Source organism: Amphimedon queenslandica, unplaced genomic scaffold (assembly GCF_000090795.2).
Source record: "Amphimedon queenslandica unplaced genomic scaffold, v1.1 AMPQUscaffold_13334, whole genome shotgun sequence".
Classification (NCBI taxonomy): domain Eukaryota; kingdom Metazoa; phylum Porifera; class Demospongiae; order Haplosclerida; family Niphatidae; genus Amphimedon; species Amphimedon queenslandica.
The window spans coordinates 120,287-146,770 of NW_003546430.1; the positions used below are offsets into that span (position 1 = coordinate 120,287).

Below are 26,484 nucleotides of genomic sequence, written 5' to 3' on the forward strand. Positions count from 1 at the left end.
TAGTCACAGTGCAGCCTATAAAGTATAAACCTTTCCTTACCTGAGTCATATTCCAGTTGTCTACATACAACCCTAGCATCAGTGTTGTCCCAGTGGTCATCACAGACTGTACCCCACACTCCACCACTGCATACTTCAACACGTCCCTCTGAGCTGTTAGTACCATCAACAAGACGAATTGATCCATCAATGCAACCTATATAAAAATTAATTATCTCATAATATACACATTATGCATTCAAGCATTAATGATGTAAAAATCAGAGTAAATTTATCATCAAAATAAAAAGTAGTATTGTGCATGGGTTTGCCACAGTGACAAATTCCAATTTACATCAAACAGAAATCAAAAATTGAATATATTACAAATGATACAATTTTCTCTGAAAAGAAAGGAAAGCAGCAGGAGAAAAGGATAGAAAGAAAAGGAAAAAAGAGTGAATAAAAAGATAAAATATGATAGTGTTAATTACATAAAAAGCTCACTAAAGAGGTAGAGGAATACAGTAACTATATCATTACCCTAATTTCTCTAACATTATTTTTCTCTAAACTTATACAAAAGTCACTGAACACTACTTATGCATGAAATATGAGGTAAAGGACCTGTGAAGTACATTGTAAGTTGTATGTGTACATAAAATATCAGCAAATGTATCTTGATCTATGAGTGAAAGTATATAAAGCCAGTAAATCTCATTAAAGAGGGTTGGTACTGGAGATTGTATAATCCTTGCAACAAGAGTTTTTTAGTTGATTTATTTTGTTAAGTGGGTGATTATATATTATTAAGGATACAACTAAGTAATTTTACTCTTGTTGTAGAGATATTGCAATCATGGATAACTCCATGGTGCAATCTCCTGTTGAATGTGATAATAGATGGATTCTTAATACAATTGTACTTACGAATAAGGATTGAGCAGTTAATTCCTTGATAGCTAGTGCCAGTACAATCACATGTGTAATTAGAAGGAGCTGAAACAAGTGTACAATTACCTCCATTCTGACAAGGACTCAGTTCACATATATTTGATAGTGAACAAGTACAGGTAGTAGTGTTTAGAGTATAACCAGCTTCACAGCTATTGTTACAAACTATAGTGGGGGAACAAAGTAATACCACTATAATTTGTTGGCACTTGATTTGGCAATTTTGCTACAAAAAATCTTGTTAGTTTTTAGTTTGAAATTTTGTGCACATGTGTATTATACCTGGGCTAGCACAATAAAAAATCACCAAACTTAAAGTACTTTCAATAAATTTACTAATTCAAATAGTTCAGTCACTATATAATGTGTGGCTTGCACTTACTGCAAATGAAGCCATCAGAAGCAGATGCATTAAAGTTAGTGGGGCATTGTGTGGTACACTGATCAGTTGGAGAGAAATAAGAACAGCAATTGGTTTGTAATCCAACACATCTTCTGAGACCAGTATTGCAACTACTGTCACAGGCTATAGAGAAGGAAAAGAATCCAGTTATACTGCAAAATTTTTAAGGGCTGTAAATTTCACAAATTTGCCCCAAAAATGTATTTTGCGGATTTAATTTTTGCTAATTTATGCCATCTGCCATTTTGTGCCATAATAATTTTATTTTTGCAGAAGTAGATTGTTGCAAATCTTTTAAAAAATGCGAAATCCACAAAATTTATAGCCCTTGAAAATTTTGCGCTATACGGTATAAGATAAAAGAAATGAAAAGGAAATATACAAAAGCACAAACACATAAACAAAAAGACTGTGAGCCAAGAAATAGTTTGGCTTCCCAAATGTAAACAAAATGAAATAAAAAATAGTGAGAGAGAGATAGGGGGGGAAGAAGGTTTGACATATAGAACAAGATACTATGTGATGGTTACACAGAATCAAAATACTGTTCAAATGGAGTACCAAGAATTTTCAGATTTCTTTTAGTCAATAATCCTCATTTTGCATACTCTCAGATAGTCCCTCCTGGTCTCACACAGCCAGACTCTCCAGTCTGGCTACGCAAGACTAATGCTGTGTTTACACTACCCTTCAGAACTGCACTGGAACTGGGTTTTGGGGAAGTATAGTGTAGTTTTATAAAAAGTGTGAACATAACTGAACTGCACTGTAACCAAACCAAACTAGGCTAAAGTGGTGCAACAGAATAGGTGCTCTGAAATGGTGTAGTTAAGTCATGAATTTAAGTTGGTATAATTAAGTTGTGCAGTGTGAACTGCTACCAACATGGTTCTTTTATAACCAAACTAATCTAATTAGGTACAGTTCTGTACAGCTGGGGAGGTAGTATGAACACACTATAGTTCTCCCTAGTTAATTAATTGGTTTAGAAATCTGTTTTTATCTCTAAGTTTTGAACTAAGGATTATAGGCTTTGACTAACTTAGGCTTTAAACAACACTCGTGAAACAAAATATTTGATTTAAAATGTTCTCCCTGGTCAAATGCATTAAGGTACATCCCACACACAAAAAATTCAGAAATTTTACCTTGACACCTATCATTGCCAAAGGTATGATTGCAGAGCAGACAGTCAGTGCGAGTGGGTATATCAATGAGCCCAGACACTGGTACAGGAATTCCTCCATCAAGATCAGGTTCCCATGATCCAGAGCTACACATTAACTGGAATATACCTCTTGTCTGAGACTGTCCAGGATTAGGAGTGTAGGTAGCAATGATAGAGAGAGATCTGTAAGTACCTCTACTGCTGCCTTGAGCTTGACATACATAATGCACAGAACCAATGATTGTAGGAGAATATTCCACACTTCCATCATTGTGAATAAGAAATCCTGTGATGAAATGAGTTATATTTGACTGGGAAGGTAGAGAGCAGTCAGACTGAGCTGAAACAGGAGATAGAAAATAGAAGAGCAAAACAACAGAAAAAACAGAAAAGGACATTGCTTATTAGACTATGTTGTAGTAGCTATGATTGGCTTCTTGGCTGCTAGAATTCTATATATACTATGCTTTAAACACATGGGTGGTCTGATTCCTATTATTCATGAATCTAAACAGTCACTACTACTTTAATTAGTATAACTAGCTATAGTAAATAATTGTAGCAGTAGGGTTATGATCTAATATTATGACATGATGTCATAAATGTTATTAATTTACTGTTTTGATTATTATAATTAAATAAGAATGGAATGTGTGTAATGTGAGAGTTTAAAGCAGAGAGTAGGCAAATAGCTGCTAGGCTATAGCTGAACTGATCATTTTAAAGAGTAAGACATAGAGAAAGAACCACAAAAGAACTGAATCAATTATTATTATTATTAGTAACTGGAACTGACAAATGGTACCATTATTTTCGCAGGTATTTTTACAGTAAAAATGGTCAACTTGCACATGTTCAGTTCAGTGAACTAATCTTTTAGGAATGAGTGCAAAAAGTTTTTTGTCAATTTTTGCAAACAGTGCTTTGTCAACAAACACTTGCAAGTTGAAACTTTTCACTTTAAAAATGAATTTAACTAACCGCCCAATGGTACCTTTTGTCAGTTCCACTGCATGAGTCATGCATAGACAGCTGACTAACAAAACATAAAGCACAACACTAACGCACACTATTTATAGTATACATTGTACATAATTAAATAATGCTATTAGTATATATATGGCCCAATCATTTGCTTGAGCAAGCACAGCAACACTATGATTATTACTAAAAATATTGAAATGTTGATGCATTGAATCACCCATAATAATTAAATCAGTAAGCAGGGTCAGTTAAATGTTGCTTCCAAATTCACACTGTAATATAAAACAAAACAATAGAAAGGAATGAGCATTATATCTCCATCAGTAATAAAGACAAAACTTTGCAATAAATACATGCATACAGACTGACAGAAATTATGATTAGTTAACACAACAATATTAATATTTCGAGTTGTCACAGTTTTGCAAAGTGAGAGAGCTATTAAAGGTACTTATTTTTCACTTTTTAAAAGTTTGATGTATGTATATAAACTCACACAAAAATAAAACAACTTTCATCATTTTAAAAGTAATGTTCTCATGCTTATTTATGATAGGCATCATATGCTTTGTCTTCTTCCTCTCTTAACCTTCTCTTCTCATCTTCATCGTCATCTGGGAAAGATTTAACAGAAATGGCTTCCTTCTTTTTCACAGGTTCTTCTTCCTGGAGCAAACTGGGGACATTAACATGAAGTTTATGTCCATTTCCTTCTTTTGATAATGGCACCTCTTCCTTTTTAGCCTCATCAGTACTCTTTCCCTCATTGAGAGAGTCAAACTGAGTTTCGACATGGTCTTGATATTTTTTTGTGTAAAACCTCAAAGTGCCTTGACCATCTGTCTCAAAGTCAAAACCAGTGTCCTCAATTGCAGCATAGTCATTATCTACTGCTCTTACTTCTAATTCTTTTATCTCTCCTTCCACTTCTTCTTCTTTCTTCTTAGTACATTCATGTTGTGTTGACTGGCCACTTCCTCCTTTCTTATAAAAAGTTTTTCCCTCAGAAAATGAATCCCTCGTAGACAAGCTCTTCTCAGACGAAACCTTACGATGAGGAGACCTCATAGGAGTGTTTGTACTTCCATTAGACTTACCACGCACATAGTTAAATGTTGACAAAGATAATTCAGTAAAATCTCTTCCAGTGACACCAAAGAAAGCTCTCTTCCATACGCTTCGAGCATCTTTAGAACGTACACAATGCATAATGAAGATAAAGAAACCGTGGAATGCAGTCAATAAGACAAAGAGAGCAGCAAAAAGATCACGAACAGTCTTATTAGTATAAATCTCTTGAGTGACTAATAGACCCAGTCCCCAGCCTAACCCAAAGAGGATGGACAGTGTAATTGCTATGATCAGTTGCTGTCTGAAGAAAAACTTTGAGTTGTCTTTCTTGAGTTCCTTCAGTTTTGATGAAAAGTTCTTACGTAACAGAGATACTATAATGATGGCAAATACAATCCAATTAAATATATATATGATGGTGAAGGGCAGGACCACACCGATATAAAAAGGAGCCTTGAAAGCACGACAACTGAAAATAAAAATTAATTTTGAATTTATTAAGTTAAATTTTTCATTCATCTTTTTTATAAACACTTACAAATTTGGGGGGTTGCTGATGTAATTTCTGTAGTCTGGAGAAAAACACAAAAGGACAACAAAAACTGGGGCAACTATTTATAAAAAGAACATAGTCATAATTTTCATTAAAATGAATTACTTACTCCATGAGACTATTGTCACTTTAAGAGTAAAAGACTGTATTTTACGTCCTAAAACTATCACAAGATTAATATACAGGTTGATGGCTTCGGCAGCCATTATAGCAAAAGTGACAAGAAAGAAATATTGGAGGACAGCACCAGCAAATGCACAGAAGCCATTTGTGTTCTTACTATGTAGGGCAACAATGAATGAGAGATAGAGACCCAATAAAGCAAAACAAAGATTGAGGAGTAGCTGGCCATGATCAGATGACCTTAATTTCCTAATAAAAAAATGAGCAACACAATAAATCAACTTTTACAATGCCGCCTGATCACAAAATTTGCTATGCATGTATTGAATTTCCTTACTTGCTCAATAAGTAAGAGATTATAGTAATAATAAGACAAATGATGGACACTATAATGCCAATGTAAGATGCTGAGTCAAGAAATAATGTTATCGCTGTCCTCTCAGTAGGTTGATCAAGAGGAGACACATCCTATACATACATATTTGATATGTCAATTAATGGTGTGCATGATATATTTACCAGTAATATAGCAAAATTTGTTAAATGGTTGCAGTTACAAGTAACTTGTGAACCAGCAGAACCTGATAAAGTAGTACAACCATCACTGGACCAGTCACCATAACCACCTAAAAGAGGGTACAAAAAAAGACTCATAACTACACTCACACATCAGCTCATACCGTCTAAGGACTGATTCCAAAATGTACACTGTGGGTATGACCCAATGACATTCTAAATTAATAAAAAATAAATTTAATAAAATAAAAAGTACAACTCTTACTGGATTAAGTTGAAATCCAAGATTAACTGGAGGTTTCAAATTCCTAATAGTTCCTGCTCCAACAACACTTGCTGATATAATTACACTACTGACCCTTTGATAGCTGAGATTACTACGCCTCAGAAAGAGTGAATCTGTCACAAAAACAGCATGAGATATTCTACTACTATTCTCAGGCAGTGAAGAGAAGAGATTGCTAGGCAGTTGAATGGTGCTAGTTGGTGGAGAGACTGCATTGTTTTCAAATGAGAGATCCTCAGAGTTGATATTTTGTTGAGTAAAATCAGCAATATCGACACTAAAAGTTTGACCCAATCTGCTAAATGTTTCAAGGTCAACTTCCTGGACTGAAACAGCAAATGATTTTTGTGCCACGATGATAGGTTCTGAAGTATTTGCAATTGGAATATTATCAACTACATTGTTCATGGCTTCAAGTATCCTGTATTAGAAAAAACTGTATAAAAATGACTATAAATATTATTATTGACCTTGAAGAGGTATTGGATGACTCTTGACTTTCCTGTAAGACATCTTGACTTACAACTAAAATGTTGTCAACCACTTCAAAAAATGTTGTTGTCAACTATAATAGCCAATATAATATTAATTACCATTATCATTATTATGCATTTACTGTTAAATTTCCAGCCAGATCATCCGTGGCAGTTAGTAATACACTAACACTTGCCGCCACTTCAGTGGCCCCCAGCACAGTACTGTTACTAGTTAATATCTCAAGCTCTTCAACTCTGTCACTCACTGGCAGCTACAAATAAATGAAATTACAGAAAATACTAATTTATGTTTTAATACTGAACATTTTAAGTGAGCCTATGATGAGAAAAGAATATGTCATGCATATGTAGTCTAACTAGATTTAGGTGGGGCTAACAAGTATGCAGTAACTTCTATTGAAATACAGCCTTTTAAGCTACTTTGTTTAAATTTGAAGGGGTTCAAGTAAGCCCATAAACTTCCCCAACTACAGTCTGTGTATTACTTACGTCTGAGAGATGGCATATTCTTCTAGCTAAGTCACTGAAGTTACATCTCATCACATTAGGTGTGAGCCATGCTGCTCCATTAGTAAAATCACCTCCACAATAACGTGTAGCTTGTAGCTTACCACCACCTGATGTGCCATTAGTACCACATGGACAATCAACAATTGCTAATACACCAATGTTAGTCTCAGGCCATGTAACTGTCAAGCTAAGATCAGGATCACCAGATGGAGAAGGGATTACAGTGGAGCTTGATAGACAACCATCTACATGTACATGGATAAAATAAGTAAATTTTGGTTGGAGTAAAATTAAGATGAGAATTATTTGCTTCACAGAAATTGGAAAGCTGGCACAAAATCTCAGCTAGAGCACAAGGGTTTTCCACAGGATTCTGGCACAGTACTCATGCAACTTCTTAACCTTGCCAGTGGGTTGCCAAGTGTGCTCAAAATTAGGGCCAAAAAACCTAGTACTATAAGAAATTTTGACCAAAATTACAAGAAGAGAATTCTTTATTTTTATAATTTTTCTCATACACAATTTATGTCTTTATACACAACATTTGCTGATTCTGATCAAATTTAAATTTTTAATGAGTTTTACAATTTCTCAAAAATTGGGCCAAACACCCTGTACTATAGTACAGTGACTTTGGCCAATTTTTGTTAAAAATGGCTGGAAAAGAATTTTCCAATTTTATAATTTTTTTTATTTGTACACATTTTCTTGTGTTTTTGAACTAATTCTGATCAAATTTAAATTTTTAAAAGTTTTTTAAGTTTCTCAAAAATTGGACCAAACACCCTGTACTATAGTACAGTGACTTTGGCCAATTTATGCCAAAAATGTTTAGGGAAGAATTCTCTATTTTTATAATTTTTCTGATGCATATGCATGTCCTAGTGTTGTGTATTAATTTTGAACTGATTCTGATCAAATTTGAATTTTTAATAAATTTTTAATTTTCTCAAAATTGGGCCAAACACCCTATACTATTAGTAATGCGGTAGCGTTACTAAGTAAAATTCACCCCACTTCAAAATGGCTGCCACAACTTTTGCACCCGTGCTATACTGGGAATGGTACAGTGACTTCAGCCAATTTTTGTCAAAAATGGCTGGAAAAGAATTCACCATTTTAATAATTTTTTATTTGTATCCATGTCTTTGTGTTTTTGAACTAATTTTGATCAAATTTGAATTTTAAAGATTTTTAAATTTCTCAAGAATTGGACAAAACATCCTGTACTATAGTACAGTGACTTGGGCCAATTTTCGCCAAAAATGGTTAGGGAAGAACTCTCCATTTTTATAATTTTTTCTAATGCATATGCATGTCCTTGTGTTGTGTATCAACTTTGAACTAATTCTGATCAAATTCAAATTTTTTATGAATTTTTAAAGTTTCTCAAAAATTGGGCCACAAACCCTGTACTATAGCACAGTGACTTTGGCCAATTTTCATCAAAAATGGCTAGAAAAAAATTTTGCATTTTTATAAGTTTTTCTGATACTTATACATGTTTTCATGTTGTGTAGAAAATTTGAGCTGATTCTGATTAATTTTAAATTTTTTATAAAATTTTTGAAGTTGCTTTAAATGCCATGTAAGTGCTTGTCAGCACATACTGTTTAGCTCACTTAGCATGCTTTGTGAAAACCCTGCAAAGCATATGCACAACAATTATGTATAAAATCTATAAAAAAATTTTTAAACAATTTATTAAAATTGATGATTGAGCTATAGTCCATGTTTTTTTGCTAACAGTACCATTACTCAAAAAGAACCTGATTACATAACTACAATTTACCAAATCTACTGACAGCAGCTATAAATATTTCAACTCTTAATTGCTCCCTTAGTGAATCCAGTTGATTTCTGACGCCAGTTAAAAGCATTTGATCACCTTGACCTCTCTCAGTTACTAAAGTCACTACTACTGGTATACTATGAGGCTCAGGGCTAAAATAGAGAAGAAGATGCAGTAATAATAAAATGACTACAGCTACACTTACTCTTCTTCATCAATGCCAAGTATCTCAATAAAAAAGAATGAAGTATCACTGACATTGCTCCCTGACAGATAATCATTGCTGAGCATGATCAACAGTCTAATGGCATCCTCTGACTCTGTGTCATTTAGTTTGTCATAAAAATCAACTGGTAAGGTCATCACAGCTTCATATTGGACCACATCTATTAAAAATATGGTATGTACATCAAAATTTGTCACATGTGCCCTAAAACATGGCAAATCACTTAATTCCTCCATCAACAAAAAATACATTGTTCACAATTATTCTTACTTGTTATATTAAGTAATACTGTAGATGAAACAACTGATACATTCTTTCCATCAATGACATTTACAGCTACACAGTGATAAAACCCTCTGTCACTCAATGACATTTCATTAAACAACAGAACAGAAGAATCAGGATTTGTATTAGTAATTAACCTATTGTCTTTGTACCAAAAAATCAATGGAGTAGGAGAGCCAGTAGCTCTACAAGTGAGACTGGCTGAGGAATATAATCGTGAAGTTGTTGTTTGAGGTGGTTCAATGATAACTGGTGGGATCGTAACTATCACTTCTGCAATGATAACAAAACAATGAGTCAAAAATATCTGACATGCATTTTGCTTCTCTTTTTCCTTCCTTATATACTCATCTCTCTCACTTCAGTCAGTTCTCATTACATCAAAAATTACTAAATCTATTCAGTTACCTTCATCACAGTTTATCCCAGTATGTGTCTCAGGACATACACAGTAATAGCCATCAAACAAACTGTGACAATCCCCATTTACACATGGGGAACCAAGGCAGAAATTAGGTGGAGGAGCTAAAAATAAAAAAATAAAATTAAAGTTTATTGATATTCAATACATAATGCTAATACTTACGTTCCACAATAGTGAGAATAAAAGGCTTTATCAAAACAGTTCCAATATTTGCTTTATTATCAGCTCTGCAAGAATATCTGCCATCATCAGATCCAGTAAGATCACTAATAGTCAAGATGCTAGTAGTCTGTAATACTCCTGGTATTATGCTTGAGCGAAAACCAGTTGAGCTTCGTACTGTTATACTCCTTTTATGAAATGGAATAATTAAATGACCATCTTTCCTCCACACAATGGTAGGCATTGGTATTCCATCAGCAGTACAGTTGAATGATACATTCTGTCTTCTCTCCTTCTCTAAACTCACACCAGCTGTGTATAGCAATTTAGCAGGGACTATTATACACAAAGAAAGAAAAAAAAGTATATAACTGTCATTGATTTCATGCAACTTACCAAACACATCAAAATTAGCAGTTGCAGTGACATTAGCAGCAAGATTGCTCACAGTAATCCTGTATGTTCCTCTATGATGTAACTGAGAAGATGGTAACATTAATGTGAGACCATCATCTGACAAATGAGTGGAATCAAAAATCTTTGAGCTAAGAGAAATGTATGAATTAGTGCCAAGTTGCATAAAATGCCATTGAGTGGTATAACTTAATTCGTTCCCATTAATGATAGTAAATGAAATAGTTGAAGTAGCATTAATGACAGTATTTACAGTTTTAAAATCAGCCCTCACTACAGCTGGAACTATAAAAGTGTAAAAATTACAAACATAAAAGTAATGATTGTAATAACATGATTTTTTCTCAGACTTCTCTCCTTATTACTATTACAATAAATATTACTATTACAATACATCATAAGTTATAAAGGATTTAACTTGACCATTATTACAGTTTACAGAGACTCAATTATTATTCATTATACCCTGTAGTTGTTACTGTTACTTATTACTATTACCATAGGCCTGATTATTATAAATTAAAAATTGATACCTTGTACATCAAGATTAATTCCTGCAGTAGATGATCCACCTCTATTACTAGCTTGACAGTAATATACACCAGCATCTGATAAGATCACATTATTTATAACAAGCTGTGTTGAGTTAGCAGTGAGGGTATACTTGGAGCTATTACTTAGTACATTTCCATTAAAACTCCACATTGCTGTAGTTATTGGTGAGTCTACATGCATACATAATAATGTAGGACTGGAGCCATTTGATACTTTGTAGTTTGTTACAGAAAGGACTAAAAGGAGAAAATTAAATAATACATAAAAAGGAGAGTATTCAACTTCTTATAGCTACTGAATTAATGCATGCATCAGCTCAACAATATTTTTACCTAAGTATGTCAGAAAAAAGCAAGTTCAAAATAAGGTGCTTTATGCATTAATAATCGTCAGTAATTTTTCATGATTCCATTATGAACCATATACTTTAAAATATAAAAGCATGCATTAGACATTTTCATCAAACAAAACACTTTGGCAAAATTTTCTGCAACAAAAAATTAGTGCTATCATAAATATACTGCCAGTCACTATGTACATGTACATGCACATACCAACATTGATGATAAGATCATTAGGAGGAGTAAGTAAAGACCGTCCTCCAATATTCTCTGCTTGACAAACATATCTACCACTGTCATCTCTCTGATTAGCATTGCTAATACTGAGTATACTAATCACAGAAGTACCATCTGGATGAACAACATCATCTCTTATTGTGCGGTCGAGATCCTGTTGAACAATTGTCACACGTGGTTTAAGATTCAAAATAGCATCGTTATAGAACCAGATTATGCCCGGCTTGGGAATTCCATCAGCAGTACAGTTCATTGTAATGTTAATGACTTGGCTTTGGTTCTTAGTTTCATTAAAGACCACACCTTTAACATTGCCAAGCAGGGCTGGGACTAAAATGTGTAAAATGGGTTGAAAAATGTAAGTAAAGTATTTGTAATTTAACTTTATCATGAAATGTACATATGTGTATGATAAAAATTGAGCATATTTTAGAGAAAATTAAAAAGCAGCAATACAAGCATGATATTAACTAAAACCTAATTCAAATCAATATCACATTGCATAATATGAAACAGAAAATTTAAAAATTGAGAAGATATTTAAAACTAGCCTACGGCAAAATCTATTCTACACATCATATACATTGTAAGTACATGTAAAATTTTAATGACAATGGAGAATTCTCTCTTAGTAATTTTTGAAAAACACTCTGAGCTAAAAAAATTACATAATCATGTTTACTTACCAATAACACTTAATGAATGGTTATAGCTGCCAACTCCAGCTGAATTAGATGCACTAAGTATAAACGTACCATAATCCTCAACTTGAACATCTTGTATAGTCAAAGTTGTTAGATTATGATCAAACATAAAATTATATCTCTCATAACGCTTAGAATCAACACATATTGCTTCATTCATTTCAGCACAAGTAACATTAAGAAGTATGGGTCTTGATTCAGCATCATTAATACTGATGAAGGACCAAATGATGTCATCAAGAGAAACAAGAGGAAAAGCTCGTAATATGTTAAATGTTATTGTTACTTCAGAACCTTTTAGTACTGCGTCAATGTTAGTGCCAATGACAGTTGGAGGAACTATTGAAAAGGATCGAGGAATGGAATTCAGAGACACAGCAAAGATTATGGTACAGTATTGGATAGGAATAAAATTAATGCTAGATTTCTGGAATCAATTCAGAAACCATGCAAAAATAATGATTTAGCGAATACTAATAATAACTCTATAATAACAATTATACATCAATGCATGATATACACATTAATGCACTCACCTAAACACATCACTCCAGCATCTTCTGAATGTACACAATTGTGATTTGAGGTGTATGAACAGTTTGCTAGAAATTGTTCAGTTCCATCACAGGCAACATCATCTAATAATATTAATCCATTTCCCTGACCAAAGTATGCATTGCTCAGGNCTGTTCCAACTAAAAAAGAAGAGTATTCACAATACATGATATTATCTAACTCACATGTTCCTAGACCAAGCTGTCTACATACAACACTAGCATCAGTGTTGTCCCAGGAGTCATCACAGACTGTACCCCACTTTCCATTATGACACAGTTCTACTCTTCCTTCATTAGAGTTTGCTCCATTAACAAGACGCACAGTACCAGGAGTACAAACTAAAGTAATAAACCCATTACTTAACAATACAATTTGATTATGAAACTAACCATGACAAGCTACTCCAGCATCCTCATAGTGATTACAGTTATGAGTGCTCAAGTGTGTGCAGCTTGTCAAAAACTGTTCTGTTCCTGTGCACTCAACATTATCCAGAAGGATACTACCAGTACCCTGACCAAAGTAGGCATTTGAAAGAGCAGTCCCACCTTTGATAATATATTGTAAATAACTATCACAATGAATCAACTCACTTGTTCCCCAGCCTAGTTGTTTACACACTACTGCTGCATCAGGGGAATCCCACCAATCATCACAGACAGTGCCCCATAATCCTTGAACACACACTTCCACTCTTCCTTCCCAATCGTGTAAACCACCAACAAGACGGATTGATCCAGCAGTACATACTGTAAAAAATTGAAAATTAATACCAAACTATTTAGTTGGCCTAGTTTTAGGTTCAGTTTCAACACCCATAAAGTTAATGCAGCAATGCAAGCTTAAAGAACCCAGTGTGGCCATGCAAAAATTGTGAGCCCATCCCAGGACTTGTTTATGTATTAGCTATAGTACATGCTATATATGACAGTACCTTGTAATGTTTGTCCCAATATTGCACTACTAGCTGGTCCCAGTAATTGCTGATATGCTCTTATAGTTATGCTGTAGATGGTTCCAGATGCTAGGCCCTCCAGTCTTGTTTTATTACTATTTCCTCCCTCTATTTGTACTGTCTGGATGATACTTGTGCCTATGGTAACATTGACTACATATCCATCAGCATCAATTGATCCAAGTGCATTCCAACATAGTGTTAAACTTGAAATTGTCTCATTAGTAACAATTAAATCAGATGGCGTAGATGCTGGAACTATATACATGTATAAAACAATTTTGTCAAATAGAATAATGTAAAATATTGCTTACCAGTAACTGTATAATAACGATTCCTAACAACATTCTCATGGGGATTGCCAAACTGTAAATAAAATCTAAATATGTGATCACCATTACTGTTTGCTTGATTCAATATTCCACTATTGTTATTCTCTCCATTCCATGTAATAGTTATGTTAAAATCATATGTTCCATTAATTGTATGCAATAGTACTCCAGAACCAACAGTGCAATTGTATTGCTGTTCATTGCATACACTAGTAAGGTTGCTGCTAGTGTCTCCAGTCTCGTAATACCAAGTAGCAGATAGTAAAAAATGGTGATTAATTTGACCAATCTTGATGGCATGCAATACATATTGCTGTGGTAGCATTGTCATATCTGAAAGGAGTTCAAATTTTATCCCAGCAATTTGAGCCCACCCTATAATGTAAAAACTAATTCAAGTCATACTTACTAAAATAATTGCTTACTGAATATATTAACTGTAATGATATTAGTATTGGGATCTGAACAGCCTCTAGGTAAACAGCACTTATAAAATCCTTCTCTGTTGGACAAAAGAGATTGCCCATTTGGTAAGTACAGACTTAGACTAGCATTTGGTGAGGAAAGGCTATTACAGCGAAATGGATCAGTGTCACTGTTGCTGTCACAGGTAACAGGATCTCCATCAATAGCTCTAACCCACTGTCCACCATTCAAAGTAGATCCAGGGGCTACACACATCAGGTGGTGTGTTCTGATGGTTGCATCATGAAAGTATGATACATTGGGATAGTAGTCTCCTCTATACCTCAAGTATATACCTATGATATGTAATATTTTGTCTATGTGATGTAGGAATGAGGCACAATGCTAGTAGTGGTACAGCATTGCAGAAATGAAGCATAGCTTTAATAAATTAAAGAAATCATAACTAACATTGTATAGAGTTATTACTAAAATTATTAGTGTGTTAAACTGCCACGTCAAACAATATATGCCCTTCAAAAAAGGCTTCCATTTTTAAACAAATTAAAATATTTATGATACATTACTACTAAAACGTTGCCCATTTCACGATGAAAAAGCCTGTCACCCCCGTGTGACAAAGAGGCGGGACCAGACTATAGATCTATTTGCAATGACCTGGTACACTTTTTGGTCTTTTACGTTCCTTAATGCATTTTATTTTGGTAATTCAAACGTTTCATTAGGATAGTCACTATACTGTTTAAACATGACTTTTAACTTGCTCTGGCAAAAATATTTTGTAAAAATTACCTTTCAACTTATTTGCAAAGAAAAATTTTGGCTTTTTCTTCACTAGCATAAAAAATAAATTTTTCATTAAAAAATCATTTTTAAATTGCAAAATAGAAAAAATTTAAACTCTGGGAAAAATATCCCGTATATTGTAAAATATTATTCAGGAATTTTTGTTAGTTGTACTATCATTGACTATCAATGTTACTTAAAATGCATAAGTTCATTACAAATCGTTGTTATATGATTTACTGTCTCAAAGTGGCAATTTTTATGACACTTACAAATTAAAAAAGTCAGATTGCAATTTTTCTGATACATAAACATGTTCTTATGTTGTGTAAAATTTTAAGCTGATTCCAATCAAGTTTAGTTTTTATGAATTTTTAAAGTTTCTCAAAAATTGGGCCAAGGACCAAAGGCTATGTCTCTGGTAAATTTTGTCAAAATGGCTATGAGAAAATTTTCTATTTTTATAATTTTTCCTGATACATATATATGTTATGTAGAAAGCTTGAGCTGATTTTAATCAAATTTAGGTTTTAATGAATCCTTCAAGGTGCTCAAAAGTTGTGTCAACAACCAAAAAATATAGCTTAAGTCTGTCTAGCTAATTATAGTGTTTGTTGACAAGTTATCATAGCAGAAATGAACAGCTTATATTATACACCTGAAACATTGAAGACTTAGTGTTAGTTTAGTGGCAAATATCTACATGCATATAAATAAAATTCTATTAAACTGAAATGAATTTTTTTACAGCTACTTGACCTATAGCAGCCATAATTGTTATGTCAGTTAACTATAACAATAAGTAAATTTATTTTATTATATACTTTTAATAGTTGGCCTATAGCAGCATATAAGACCTTCACCCCTCGATATCCACCTTCTGCTCACCTCGGGCAGATATCTCAGAGCTCATGTATCATATTGCTGCTATAGACATTTTAGGCATACCGTATATCACATAAAAATTTTCCATTTAATGCTAAAATAACATTGAAACAGAATTAACATTATTGCATCCTAGTAAGACCTTACAGTGCTCTTCACAATGCAACTTCGCATATGGTAATAAAACACAGATTATCAAATTAAACAGACACAGAATGTAACAAGACCTAAATTAAAAATATATAAGGTCCCTGCTAAATTTTACCTGCATCTAATTTTTACATATATAAAATGAATTCCTGAATATATTACTACCAATACAAATGCAAGATGCATAAATACATGCAATACTTACGAGTACATCTGACTCCTGCATCTTCAGAATGGCCACAGTTGTGATACACAGTGTGCGTACAGTTAGTAAGGTAAGATTCAGTTCCAACACACCGGACATCATCCATCACAATTGATCCAGTTCCTTGTCCAAAGTAGGCACTGCCAAATGAAGTTCCTATGTTAGGACAGTAAAAATACAAAATAAATACTTTCTTACCTGAGTCATACCCCAACTGTCTACATACAACACTAGCATCAGTGTTGTCCCAGAGATCATCACAGACTGTACCCCATTCTCTACCACTGCATACCTCAACACGTCCCTCTTTGCTGTTTGTACCACCAACAAGATGAATAGATCCATCAATACAACCTATACCACAAATTAACAATCATATGATATACATATCATGCATTCACCTGGACACATCACTCCAGCATCCTCTGAATGTCCACAGTTGTGATTTGAAGTGTATGTACAATTTGCTAGAAATTGTTCAGTTCCATCACAGGCAACATCATCCAGTAATATTGATCCAATTCCCTGACCAAAGTATGCATTGCTCAGAGCTGTTCCAACTAAATAAAAGAAGAGAATTCACAATACATGATATTAACTAACTCACATGTTCCTATACCAAGCTGTCTACATACAACACTAGCATCAGTGTTGTCCCAGGAGTCATCACAGACTGTACCCCACCTTCCATTATGACACAGTTCTACTCTTCCTTCAGTTGAGTTTGCTCCATTAACAAGACGCACAGTACCAGGAGTACAAACTAAAGTAATAAACACAAATCACTGATTCTGTCATCTTAATTAACTAATCTATAACTATAACTAGAACTATTTCAGGCCCATAGTAACTTGAGTAATTAAAATTATTGCAACAAATACATGTTGTATTGCATAGCACACTGGACACTGCAGACCTTATAAAAATTATATTTAACAAACAGGTCACTCTGTCGATTGATGCTGTAACCAAAATAAGTCCTAAAAAGGTTGAAACGTAAGCATTCAGAGTTATAGTTAACTGATTATATGCAACCAAATTTTTTTAAAGAATAAACCAACTAAATTAATCAACAAAGCAGAAAAAAGACTAATATTGGTAACATGATATACTACAAAGTACAAACTAACCATGACAAGCTACTCCAGCATCCTCATGGTGAATACAGTTATGAGTGCTCAAGTGTGTGCAGTTTGTCAAGAACTGTTCTGTTCCTGTGCACTGAACATCATCCAGGAGAATACTACCAGTACCCTGACCAAAGTAGGCAAATAATAGAGCAGTTCCCCCTGCGATATAACTAATTATAAATAACATGCATCTCAAAGAATCAACTCACTTGTTCCCCAGCCTAGTTGTCTACACACTACTGCTGCATCAGTGGAGTCCCACAAATCATCACAGACAGTGCCCCATGATTCATTAACACACACTTCCACTCTTCCTTCCCAATCATGTGAACCACCAACAAGACGGACTGATCCAGTAATACATGCTGTGAAGATTTGGAAATAATATTAATACTTAACTTTATTTTAATACCATTTCAAAGGAATTAATATGACCTTGCAGTGATATCAATTGCTAAATTATCACAACCAATTCTAATACGATTGGCTTTGTACAACTTAAGGCTACACAGGGCAACATTGTTACTTGAAACTTTGTGGTTACTTTGATCTTTGTTGCCTCAAGTTGACCACTCTTCAACTTGAGGAAACAAGATCAAAGTAACCACAAAGTTTCAAGCAACAATGTTGCCCCGTGTAAGATAGCCTTAAAACTACAATGTCATTTATTCACAAACTGAAGATTATTTGGAAGTGAGATTACTTCATTTGGAATTGTTTATTAACACTCAAATCTCAATTGCCCTAGTTCTTACATTTATTTGACAAGGAAGCAAAAATATTGATCTATTTTGGTTAAAGTTAGGCTGTAAAAAAACTCTTGCCTTAAAGCAGTATCACCAGATTTATCAATCATTGTAGCTCTAACTCCTTTTTTGTTTGCAAAACCAATTTATGCAATTCAATGCTTATAGCTACCTATATTCACAAAATCTAGCTTGTGAAGTGAAAATTAACCCCTCTGACATATCGCTATAGACCCATGTAAGTAGAGAATCGCTAGAGATAAAATGAGCCAAAAAGTCCTCCTACTATGCAAGTGTAACCTTTGGTGAGATGAAATTGCTGACTTATTAGCCTTTTCTGGCTTACTTAGCCCAACTCTTGGATCTACTAATCTGCAAAAGCCACTTCTTAAAATAATTATTAACTTAAATTAAAATTTGTTAAAAGAAAAAGCAAAAAAAATTACTACCAGTATATACATTACATATATAGGAATACAACAAAATTATAATGGATCTTTATGCAATATACTTACGAGTACATCTGACTCCTGCATCTTCAGAATGGCCACAGTTGTGACTTTTGGTGTGTGTACAGTTAGTAAGGTAAGATTCAGTTCCATTACAACGGACATCATCCATCACAATTGATCCAGTTCCTTGTCCAAAGTAAGCACTGCCAAATGAAGTTCCTATGTTAGGACAGTAAAAATGCGAAATAAACCCTTTTCCTTACCAGAATGATATCCCAGCTGTCTACATACAACACTAGCATCAGTGTTGTCCCAGAGATCATCACAGACTGTACCCCACACTCCACCACTGCATACCTCAACACGTCCCTCCTTGCTGTTTGTACCACCACCAAGGCGAATGGATCCATCAATGCAAACTTTACCACAAATTAACAATCACAAATACAAATCATACACTCACTTAGACACATTACTCCAGCATCCTCTGAATGTCCACAGTTGTGATTTGAAGTGTATGTACAGTTTGCTAGAAATTGTTCAGTTCCATCACAGGCAACATCATCCAGTAATATCGATACATTTCCCTGACCAAAGTATGCATTGCTGAGAGCTATTCCAACTAAATAAAAGAAGAGAATTCACAATACATGATATTAGCTAACTCACATGTTCCTATACCAAGCTGTCTACATACAACACTAGCATCAGTGTTGTCCCAGGAGTCATCACAGACTGTACCCCACTTTCCATTTTGACACAGTTCTACTCTCCCTTCATTGGAGTTTGCTCCATTAACAAGACGCACAGTACCAGGAGTACAAACTAAAGTAATAAACCCATTACTTAACAATACAGTTTGATTATGAAATTAACCATGACAAGCTACTCCAGCATCCTCATAGTGATTACAGTTATGAGTGCTCAAGTGTGTGCAGTTTGTCAAGAACTGTTCTGTTCCTGTGCACTCAACATTATCCAGTAGGATACTACCAGTACCCTGACCAAAGTAGGCATTTGATAGAGCAGTTCCACCTTTGATAATATATTGTAAATAACTATCACAATGAATCAACTCACTTGTTCCCCAGCCTAGTTGTTTACACACTACTGCTGCATCAGGGGAACCCCAAGAATCATCACAGACTGTGCCCCATAATCCTTGAACACACACTTCCACTCTTCCTTCCCAATCATGTAAACCATTGACAAGACGAATTGATCCAGTAATACATGCTGTGAAGAATTGGAAATAAATAAATAGATAAAACACCCAAAACTGCATTCGAGAAGCTTTTATTCTAAAATGAAAGAGATGCTTTGGCTCGTAAGCTTTCTTCAGTTGGCTTACACAAAAAGAGACTCAAAAACACATTACACACATGTCACTAGTTGTGTGGCAATGAAGGCTTACAAGCAAAAATGTCTTTCATTAGAAAATAAGAATAAATTTGTTGTTGTTGAAGCTCCTCAAATAAGATAGCACACAGAATAAATGAATGAATGAATGAATGACAAACAGACAACAGTAATTACCTACACAAAGTGTGGGTGAGGCCAAATCAGTTATTATGATTGAGTACATGCTATGGGTAAACAAAAATTAATGTTGGCTCTATAGTCACCCCTACATTTTGATACATATTGATGGGTACATGTAGTTACTAGTTAGGCATGTAGACATCTGGTAGCAAATAATTCATTTATGAAGTAAGCCAGGAAATGGAAAAGTAATTATATACTTCACTTTTACATAACATTACAGAATTTGGAGTTTTTAAAATTGATCATAACTCAAAAAAATTGAAGTAAAATAAACTCAAACTTCTTTTAGCATAAGGACTGTAGTGCTTTAATTTAGCAGAGTTTTATTCTAATAACTGGGGGCTTACAAGCGGGATTACGACCACCAATCATTAATAAGCATGCACATTTACACAAAATTGCCAAATTAAAAACCACAAATTACAATTTACAGCAAAATTGCTAAAATAAAGAGTTGCCAAAATAAAGCGCTATATGATATATTCACATCACAGCCAGATCTATTTTCATATGCGTCAGAGTTAGGCTAGATTTCATGAAATATAGTAAAACATTAATCCCCTGTAATTATCGTTTAGCGGCTGAGCATGCATATAATGACTCAAAATGGCGGATTTTATTTCTATCAAAATGCCAAATCCGCCAAATTTAATTCCATCCAAAATTTCATGCTATATGGTATTTTACAAAGACAAAGGACATAATAAGCACATTGATACGTGCATCTGCTAAACTGCTTCATGCTATGTAAAAGATTGGTGCATATATCAGAAAAAGCAAAAAACTTACTACCAGTACATTACATACATAGGAATGCAAGAAATACTTACAACCACATCTGACTCCTGCATCTTCAGAATGGCCACAGTTGTGATTTGTGATGTGTATACAATTAGTAAGGTAAGACTCAGTCCCAGTACAATGAACATCATCCATCACAATTGTTCCAGTTCCTTGTCCAAAGTAGGCACTGCCAAAGGCAGTTCCTATGTTGGGATAGTCACTGTGTAATCTATAATCATTTCCTTACCTGGACCATATCCTAGCTGTCTACATACAACACTAGCATCAGTGTTGTCCCAGGAGTCATCACAGACTGTACCCCACACTCCACCACTGCATACCTCAACACGTCCCTCCATGCTGTTTGTACCACCAACAAGACGAATGGATCTATCAATACAACCTATACCACAAATCAACAATGTCATATTATACACAACCTGTAACTTACCTGGTGAGTGCATGATGGGTAGAGGTATCGAACAACTCACTCCAGCATCCTCTGAATGTCTACAGTTGTGATTTGAGGTAAATGCACAGTTTGCTAGAAACAGTTCAGTTCCTGTGCACTGAACATTATCCAGGAGGATACTACCAGTACCCTGACCAAAGTAGGCATTTGTTCTAGCAGTTCCACCTATGATAATCTATCACTATTATTGATCACAGTGAAGTGATTTACTTGTTCCCCAGCCTAGTTGTCTACACACTACTGCTGCATCAGTGGAGTCCCAGTTATTATCACAGACAGTGCCCCATGATCCATTATTACACACTTCCACTCTTCCTTCCCAATCATGTGAACCACCAGTAAGACGGATTGATCCAGTAATACATGCTGTGAAGAATTAGAAATAAACATTAATAATAAATTAGATGTATTACTAATTTAATGCATTGTTAATATCACAATTAGTGAAAACCAATATCAAAATAATGCCCCAATCAAAGAATTAATACTCATAACACAACTAATACAATTCTCTCAGAACAGAGAAAGAGAGTAGACATAAAAGATTTGGAGTAAATTTACATAAACAGTTTATTTAAGAGACAAAGGGTGGGAGGGATAAAGTAATTATCTGTACCCTAATCACTCTATTACAACTCATCAACATTCTATAATACTCATGCAAATAAGCTGATCAAATGTGACATAATTAGTGTCCAAGTGATGCATGAGGTAAGACTGATAAATGACATACATATATTGACCATGTATCATGTCCTTGAGCTATGTAATAAATAGCACAAACAATAAACACCATATGTACGTCATTAGAAAGAGTGGGGAAGAGAGGAGTGGCACATGAAAGGGAAACAGGTAATTAAAACGTTAAGTAACATTAGTATAGTGTGCTTACAAATAGGGGTCAAGCAAATAATTCATTGATAGCACAATCACAGGTGAAATTAGAAGAAGGTGAAACAAGTGTATATATAACTACCTCCATTCTGACAAGGACTCCGTTCACTTGACAGTAAACAAGTACCGGTATAAAAATATAGTAGTGTTTAGAGTACAACCAGCTTCACAGCCATTGTATAAAAACTACTAAATTTGCATAGGCTTTCATTTGGTGATTCTGCTATAAAAATGCACTATAGGCAGTTTTAATTTGTTGATTCTTGTGCACAAATAAAACTCAATCAATTATAACTTAATTAAAGGGCTGCGGTACGTGTATGTGCTTTTAATGTTGTTCAAGTATTTTGGTACTAGAAGAGTATTGCCCATTGTACTATAGAAATAAAAATATTTCATAGAACTACAACATTTATCATACTAGAACTAGAAATAAAATTTTTGGGTACTAGAACTATGACTAGAACATTTTTATTGGCCCATGGTGTAGTACTAAAATTACTATGGAAGGCAATGCAGTAAATAATGTATCATATAAAACTAGAACTAAAACATTAAGTTAAACAAGAATACCTTAAAGTGACTTTTAATTGTGGGTACTAATTTTTTGCGATTTTAGCATGAGGTAGATTTTGTTAGTATAAAAAATTGCGATTAAGCAATTATTACTAATATATAGTTATAAGTATGGCATTGTGGGTATTAATAATTGCGATTTTTAACCCAACTACAAAATTCACAATTTATAGTACCTGTATTTAGAAGTGGCTTTAAGGTGACAATGCTGTATAACTAGAAATATTAGATTTTACTTAAATCTAATTTTGCTATTTGTTGTTCATCATAACAGTTTAACCCGACAAAAAAATTATATAGATAATTGCTGTATTACCACACCAGCAAAATTAAGTTCTGTATGCATTAAATTGCTGTATAGCGCTTTAATTTCGAGGAGCAAAACTTTCTCTGTTTTTGCGGGTTAGCATGCAACTGCGAAATTAAAGATCCGCTAATTATTCAATTGCCATTAAAGGCATGGCATTAATATTGCGAATTCGCAAAAGTTTTTTTCCACAAAAAATTGATTTTTATCAATCCACAAAATTTTAGCTTTGCAAAATTAAAGCGCTATACGGTATGCTCAAAATTGCAAATATAAACCCTACAAACTTTAAAGCTACATCGTACTGTATAGCAGGTTTATTTTGAGGATAATAAATTTCACAAATGACTGGTATCCGGAAGTTTGCAGAATTAATTTTCGCGAATATCCACTATTCTGCCATCTGGCAGTATTAAATTGATTTTCAAGAAATTAAATTTCACAAATCTTGAAAAATCCGCAAAATTTGTTATCCTTGAAAATAACACACAATACGGTAATTGAATATATAACGTGTAGCTTTATAGATCTATACCATGTCTATACTTACTACAAATGAAGCCATTAGAAGCAGATGCATTAAAGTTAGTGGGGCATTGTGTGGTACACTGATCAGATGAAGAGAAATAAGAACAGCAATTGGTCTGTGAGCCAACACATCTTCTGAGACCAGTATTGCAACTACTGTCACAGGCTATAAAGATAGAGAGGAGAGGGAGAAAAAAGAGAAAAAATAGTAAGAAAAATTATGGCCCTGTGAGCATATGAGGCCCACTATAGAATTATTATTAAAAAACTTACCATGACACCTATCACTACCAAAGCTATGATTGCAGAGCAGACAGTCAGTGCGAGTGGGTATATCAATGAGCCCAGACACTGGTACAGGAATTCCTCCATCAAGATCAGGTTCCCATGATTCAGAGCTACACATTAACTGGAATATGCCTCTTGTCTGAGACTGCCCAGGATTAGGAGTGTAGGTAGCAATGATGGAGAGAGATCTGTAGGTACCTCTACTGCTGCCTTGAGCTTGGCATACATAATGCACAGAACCAATGATTGTAGGAGAATATTCCACACTTCCATTATTGTGAATAAGGAATTCTGTGATAAAATGAGTTATATTTGACTGGGAAGGTAGAGAGCAGTCAGACTGAGACGAAGCAGGAAAAAAGAGAAAATGGAGAAGGAGCAGAACGGCAGACAAAGTAGATAGAAAAGACATAGTCATGATAGAACTTGCTTTGCTCCGAAGCGGCTTTGCAAATCTAAAACCACACCCATTTTTGATGCTGATTAATTTACAAATTTTACAATACAGTATTAGATCTAGATCTAGATTTATGCCAGATAATTTTACCTCTTACTAATATTTTAGCTGTTTATGGTGATTCTGCTCATTCAATTAAAAAATGATAATTTGACCGAAGGTAACATTAGTGTTGAAGTACATAGCTAGTCTAGATCTATACAATTCTCATCAGAATCTGATTGAGTAAGTCAATTGTTGACTTGAGATACAGTCAGTGAATTTGATTCAATTGATCTTAATGATAATTAAACACCTGGTAAAACTGTGTTTAAAATTATACTGTGCATTACATCATTATGTTTAATGCAACTAAAACCAACTCCAGTTTGGTCTCATGCTGTGTTCATTGCGATTGACGCCACAGTTGAAGTTGCAAATACTGTAAACCTAGCTAAAGTAATTCAAGATTAAAATACATTGTATCAAGCTATTTTAGCCATGTGCATGCCATAATTGATGCTATATTTTGTGTGTTAATTAATGATTTGTGGATGTATGTGTTCTTATGCTTCTATGGCCTTATATTCTCTTTTGTAAAATGTACAATGAGTAGCTGGGTAGCTCTGTTCAGTTCACAGGAACTCACTTGCTCATCTCATACAAACATTCATTAGTTACTTAAGTAGAATAGTGTCCTTGTGAATAAATGTTTTTTGCTGCTTGAATATTAACAATTAATGTATATTCTGATGCTGGAATTTGATCTAAAAAAACATGACAAAAATCAGAGAATTTTGCCATTTTTAAAATGGCCGTAACTTGAAAAATTGAAGTTGGAATCACTTCAATCTTTCTACACAGCATAAAGACATCAAAATGTATCAAAAAATGCAATAAAAATTTGGGGTAATTTTTTCGCCATTTTTTGGGAAAAACCATGGACTATAGTACAGGGTATTTTTTAGAATTTTGCCATTTTTAAAATGGCTGTAACTTGTAAAATTGAAGTCAGAATTACCTCAAACTTTCTACACAGCATAAAAACATCAATATGTATCAAAAAATGTAATAAAAATTTAGGGTAATTTTTTGGCCATTTTTTGGAAAAACCATGGGCTATAGCCTTGGGTATTTTTTAAATTTTTGACGTTTTTTTAAAATGGCCGTAACTTGAAAAATTGAAGTCGGAATCATTTTGAACTTTCTACACAGCATAAGGACATCAATATGTATCAGAAAGTGTAATAAAAATTGGGGGTCATTTTTTGGTCATTTTTTTGGAAAAAACCATGGACTATAGTCTTGGGTACTTTTCAGATTTTTGACATTTTCTTAAAATGGCCGTAACTTAAAAAATTGAAGTTGATAAGAAAACTGATTGAAAAGGTATATTTTTTGCAAAAAAAAATAAAAGGTCCATGTAGAGAAATGTTGTATTAAAGTTAGTGGAGTCCAGATACATAGTCAGCCAATGGTCCAATGAGTGCATTGACTGATGATACCAAATCACTGAACGCTGGCCTATCATCAGGTGATTCAGACCAACATGACATCATCAGTGAGTAACTGTATGCATAAAGGAGAAAGCATAAAATATTTGTAGCATAAAAAATAACAATAATGATAAACTATGTGCATTATCATACATTTCTTGTGAGCATGCTTCATTATTTGGATTCTGCAGTCTTCCTCCAGCATCCAGTAACTCCACTACTCCTACTGGATCTAGACCAGGATAAGGTACCCTACCAAGACTGAATACTTCCCAGCACAATACACCATAAGACCACTATAGAAAGAAAGAGTAAATTGTAGAACTATCTAGATCATAACTGCTACTGAC

At 34.1% G+C, this 26,484-nt stretch overlaps 2 protein-coding genes and 1 long non-coding RNA gene across 3 annotated transcripts in view; all 3 read right to left on the reverse strand.

Annotated features, from left to right (window-relative positions):
* The window catches only part of LOC109583040 (deleted in malignant brain tumors 1 protein-like), a 13,730-nt gene extending 10,860 nt beyond the window's left edge, over nucleotides 1–2,870 (reverse strand). Inside the window, exons 1-3 of the mRNA XM_019998214.1 lie at nucleotides 2,485–2,870; nucleotides 1,316–1,459; nucleotides 910–1,098 (exon numbers count right to left, since the gene is read on the reverse strand). Coding sequence (XP_019853773.1) covers nucleotides 910–1,098; nucleotides 1,316–1,459; nucleotides 2,485–2,617 — 466 coding nt within the window. The 5' untranslated portion in view covers nucleotides 2,618–2,870. The remainder of the gene's footprint in view (nucleotides 1–909; nucleotides 1,099–1,315; nucleotides 1,460–2,484) is intronic.
* Nucleotides 2,871–3,727: 857 nt separating this feature from the next.
* LOC100639995 (uncharacterized) lies at nucleotides 3,728–24,658 on the reverse strand. Its single transcript, XM_019998209.1, is given in 43 exon segments — nucleotides 3,728–5,028; nucleotides 5,098–5,170; nucleotides 5,222–5,484; nucleotides 5,573–5,703; nucleotides 5,755–5,861; nucleotides 5,916–5,967; nucleotides 6,017–6,458; nucleotides 6,508–6,602; nucleotides 6,654–6,785; nucleotides 7,024–7,289; nucleotides 8,837–8,988; nucleotides 9,042–9,222; nucleotides 9,333–9,620; nucleotides 9,756–9,872; nucleotides 9,934–10,269; nucleotides 10,330–10,632; nucleotides 10,881–11,138; nucleotides 11,457–11,810; nucleotides 12,167–12,523; nucleotides 12,721–12,879; nucleotides 12,925–13,290; nucleotides 13,336–13,491; nucleotides 13,677–13,955; nucleotides 14,012–14,404; nucleotides 14,455–14,790; nucleotides 16,482–16,637; nucleotides 16,680–16,835; nucleotides 16,883–17,041; nucleotides 17,089–17,244; nucleotides 17,612–17,770; nucleotides 17,821–17,976; nucleotides 18,873–19,028; nucleotides 19,073–19,228; nucleotides 19,273–19,431; nucleotides 19,479–19,634; nucleotides 19,686–19,844; nucleotides 19,890–20,045; nucleotides 21,185–21,340; nucleotides 21,385–21,540; nucleotides 21,589–21,774; nucleotides 21,820–21,975; nucleotides 23,937–24,080; nucleotides 24,188–24,658. Coding segments are annotated over 43 exon segments (9,708 nt in total). The 5' UTR covers nucleotides 24,621–24,658; the 3' UTR covers nucleotides 3,728–4,031.
* A 1,331-nt stretch (nucleotides 24,659–25,989) lies between these two features.
* Nucleotides 25,990–26,450, reverse strand: LOC109583037 (uncharacterized). The gene is made up of 2 exons (XR_002185335.1): nucleotides 26,288–26,450; nucleotides 25,990–26,207 (listed from the first exon to the last, which is right to left on the reverse strand). It is a non-coding gene; the product is annotated as an uncharacterized LOC109583037 (long non-coding RNA).
* Nucleotides 26,451–26,484: the final 34 nt, after the last annotated feature.